Source organism: Melitaea cinxia, chromosome 16 (assembly GCF_905220565.1).
Source record: "Melitaea cinxia chromosome 16, ilMelCinx1.1, whole genome shotgun sequence".
NCBI lineage: Eukaryota > Metazoa > Arthropoda > Insecta > Lepidoptera > Nymphalidae > Melitaea > Melitaea cinxia.
Genome location: NC_059409.1, coordinates 10,389,124 through 10,393,414, shown reverse-complemented (window position 1 = coordinate 10,393,414; position 4,291 = coordinate 10,389,124). Strand labels below are relative to the sequence as shown.

The 4,291-nt window shown below is 49.1% G+C and overlaps 1 protein-coding gene across 1 annotated transcript; it reads right to left on the bottom strand.

Moving 5' to 3' along the window:
• Positions 1-656: 656 nt before the first annotated feature.
• Positions 657-3,837, bottom strand: LOC123660913. Its single transcript, XM_045595932.1, has 2 exons — positions 2,388-3,837; positions 657-733 (listed from the first exon to the last, which is right to left on the bottom strand). The coding sequence occupies exons 1-2, from the start codon at positions 3,835-3,837 to the stop codon at positions 657-659; spliced, it is 1,527 nt and encodes a 508-aa protein (XP_045451888.1).
• Positions 3,838-4,291: the final 454 nt, after the last annotated feature.

Genomic DNA, 4,291 nt, shown 5'->3' with positions numbered 1-4,291 from the left:
TACTGATTTGTGTAAAGTTACAACTCAATAGTACTGCGGTCACCAACCCGCCTGCCCAGCGTGGTGACTATGGGCAAAACACATGAGTTCACGTTATTTTTGACGTAAACTTGTGGAGGCCTATGTCCAGCAGTGGACTGTATAGGCAGTAATGATGACAACTCAATCTGTTATTTAGAAGCAGAGATATAAAGAGTGGCTGCTAGTTTCAGCGTCATTCGAAAGTATGTCGTTGATATCGTATGATGTTAGATAGTATGTCGAAGAGCAGGGTTTAATCTGTCACGCTGCTCCACTGCAAGTTGACAATTTTGTTTTTCAAAATTTGTTGGTTTTTTAAGCATTCATAGTATATATTTATATAAATTTTCCGTCTGCAATTAAACTCATTCACTACCATATGGTATTGCACTCTACTAGACTAGCTCGTTGGCGCAGTTTGTAGTGGCCCTGCTTTCTGCTTCGCGGGTTGCGGGTTCGATTCTCACCTGAGTCTGGGTGTGATATTGTATTTATATATTTATATATGTAATATTTGTATGCATATTTTTGAAAAAAGTATTTTGCTGTATCAGCCGGCTGTTACCTATAATACAAGCATTAAGTTGTTTATCTTAGGAAAAGACGACCATATGTGTATGTTATAAGATATTATATTATAAGAAGATAAGATTCACGTGCTGGCTGGTTGGCATGGCTGTGTACAAAATTTGCATACAGCCATAATTATAAACTTTGGATTAAAAGAATTTTATTACACTAATACTTGAGTACTACACTACATAACTCTTTCGACGCCTACTATTCTAGCTTCTTCACTTCTCAAATGGACTTTTTTTTTTTTTTTTATGACAAATAGGCAGGCATTTGACCACAATCTCACCTGATGTTAAGTGACGATGCGGTCGAAGGTGGAGCATGCCTGCCTAATAACAGCCTATTCACTCTGGCCTTGAAGGCACCCAGATTGTATCGTTCGGGAAACACAGACGCGGGCAACGAGTTCCATTCCTTAGCTGTGCGCATCAGAAAAGTAGAGCCAAAGCGTTTTGTGCGCGTAAGTGGCATATCGACGATATAAGGATGGAACGATCGACCGCGCCTAGTGTCCCGATGGCGGAAGGTTGTTGGGGGAATTAGATCGTGTAATTCCTTCGCACACTCACCGAAATATATTTTGTAGAACACCGACAAACGAGCTACCCTACGCCGATGATCGAGACTCTGCAACTTGGTGTCTGTCAGAGTAGGGTCACCTATGAGTCTCTTAGCTCGTTTTTCCACCGAGTCCAAAGTTGCCAGTTGGTATTTGGCGGATCCATCCCAAAGATGGCAGCAATACTCCATACAAGACCGAACTTGTGCTTGGTATAGTTGAAGCAGCTGTTCTGGAGTGAAGTATCGCCTGACCTTAGAGAGAATGCCTAGTTTTTTTGCTGCAGTTTTTGCTTTGGACTCGATGTGTTGCCCAAAGTTCAGGTTGGACGATAGCTCTACACCGAGGAGCTGTAGGGAGTCGGTAATTTCCACAGAAACATCCCGGAAAGTCGGAGCCAGGTGTAAAGGGCTCCGTTTAGAGGAGAACACACACGCCTGTGTTTTTGTAGCGTTGAACGTGACCAGATTGGCATCGCCCCATTCGGAGACTGCCTGGAGGGCGACGTTCAAGCGGCTGACCATATCCTCTCGACAAGACTGGATAACATCCTTACTAGCCCTTGCACTCGAAAAGTATCTGTCCGTCACTGTGCAGTCGTCAGCGTACCCAAAGGTACCGGGGACGAGCAGATCGTTAATATGCAGCAGGAAGAGGGTAGCGGACAAGACTGATCCCTGAGGAACACCAGCGTCGATAGCCTTTTGGTCCGACGAGTACCCGTCAAGGACAACTTGTATTGAACGTTCGCTCAGGAAGTCAGAAATCCAAGTGCAAAGGCCAGGTGGAATGCCATATGAAGGAAGCTTGCTTATAAGGCTCGCGTGCCAAACCCTGTCAAAGGCCTTCGAGATATCGAGAGACACGGCAAGTGCTTCGCCGTGTTTGTCAATGGCCTCACTCCAAATATGTGTGGCATACACTAGAAGGTCCCCAGTCGAACGGTGCTGGCGGAAACCGTACTGCCGGTCGCTGAGGAGATCGTTACCTTCCAAGTGGGCCAAGAGTTTGTTGTTTAGTTCACGTTCCATAGTCTTACAGAGTATGGATGTGACCGAGATGGGACGGTAATTGACAGGGTCTGCACGACTACCTTTTTTGGGCACAGGCTGCACGTTGGCAAGCTTCCAAGACTTCGGCTCTTTGCCAGTCTTAAGTGACAGGCGGTACAGGCGTGTAAGAGGTGGAGACAACTCAGGGGCACAGGTACGCAGGACTATCGCTGGTATACCATCCGGTCCGCTGGCCTTGTTTACGTCTAGAGTTTGCAGGATTTTAAGGATCTCCTTTTGGCGTATGCGTACTTCTGCCATAATGCAGTCAGCACGAGTTGAGATTGGTGGTGCTTTTCCTGCAACAACCAGACGCGAGTTCTCAGCAAAAAGAGATGCAAACAAATCCGCTTTCTCCTTTGCAGAATGGGCCAGTGATCCATCAGTCCTCAGCAATGGTGGAAGTGACGGCCGACAAAAGTTAGATTCAACGGCTTTTGCCAGGGACCAAAACGCTTTGCTCCCAGAAGGGTAAGAAGCTAGTTTGGCCCCAATGCGGCTGATATGGTTGAATCTAGTCCTGCGTAACGTCCTTTTACATGCCTTGGCGGCTCGGTTAAAAGCTTTCTTCAAATTCCGAGAATTTGGAGACTTGCGCGCTCGAGCTTCAGCCCATGCAGTGTATGCCGACCGCTTTTTGGCTTCTGCACGATAGCATTCCGCATCAAACCATGGGCGAGCTTTTTCATTCGTCGCTACGTCAGAGTATGGTATAAAATATTCCATACCCTGACGTATTACCGCGGTAATGGCTTCAGCGCAGCTCGACGGATCATCAGAAGAAAAGCATACCTCTCGCCAAGGATAGGACGAGAAAAAGTGACGCATCTCATCCCAATCCGCTGCCTTATATCGCCACACCCGTCTTGGGCCACATGGGGATTCTTCGGGTGGGGAACAGACGGATATTGATTTTACCAGACAGTGGTCAGAAGTACCCAGTGGTGCAGAAACTATTATTGAGTACCTGTCTGGATCAGTTGTTAAAAATAGGTCTAAGCAGTTGGCGGTATGAGAGTCTACGTCTGGTACCCTGGTAGCACAATTTACAAGCTGGGTGAGGTCCAGCGTCAAGGCTAGTTTACGCACTTCTCTCCCAGCATGGTCGGTCACCTGGTATGGGTACAGCCACTCCTGGTGGTGGGCGTTGAAGTCCCCCAGGATGACTAACTGTGCCGAAGGGTAACGCTCTCGAGCCTTATCCGCCGTTAGGGTAAGATGGTCACATAACTGAGTTGTCTCCACGGCTCCACTGTGCGAACGGTAGACACAGGCATACAGGATTTTCTCCTGTCCTGTGTCCACCAGAACCCATAGGATGGAGTAACTGGATGTCTCAAGGTGCTTAAGACGCTTGATGCAAATGTCATCACGGACGTACACACAGACTCCGGCACGAGGTATGAACCTGTGCTCCAGAGAATACCCGGGGTAGCTGAGGTACGCCGTGTCAGCCGGACATCTGATCTGCGTCTCAGTGAGGAACAGCAGCTGCGGTTTTTCTGTTTCTAGGTGGTGGTGGACAGATTCGAGATTGGAGTGCAGACCTCGGATGTTAGAGAGGTGCACTTTCAGTGGGAGGACGTGCAGCCGCTGTGTATACCTTTTTTTATTTTTGTGTGCTTTCATGTGGAGTGAATAGGTGCTGGGGAATGCGAACTGGACGAGGCGGCATCCTACCTACCAGGTGTCAGACTCTACACCGCCGCACGTAGGGAGACTGACGCGGAGACTGCGGGGACGCCCGAGCCCCCCCAGAATGGCTACCTGGTCCTCCCTTCCGGTCGCCAACCGGCAAGGTAGAACATTCTGGGATTTTTCGTCAGGTGGCGGGGCAGCCTTTCACAGGTGGCTTTCCTGCTACTTGGGCCCCCAACTTCCTACGGTCGGCCAGCGGCGGCACCGTGCCTCGGATCCCGCTACCCTCCGAAGCCAGGCACCCGATGCGGCAGTGATGAGCAGACAGAATCGGTCACATAGAGTGCCACAACTACCCAAACACATCCCCCAAATGGCTGCTCTGGGACCCGCCCCGGAACACGGCAATTGCCGTTTGGCGGCGCGACTTTACCCAGAGGGTGGT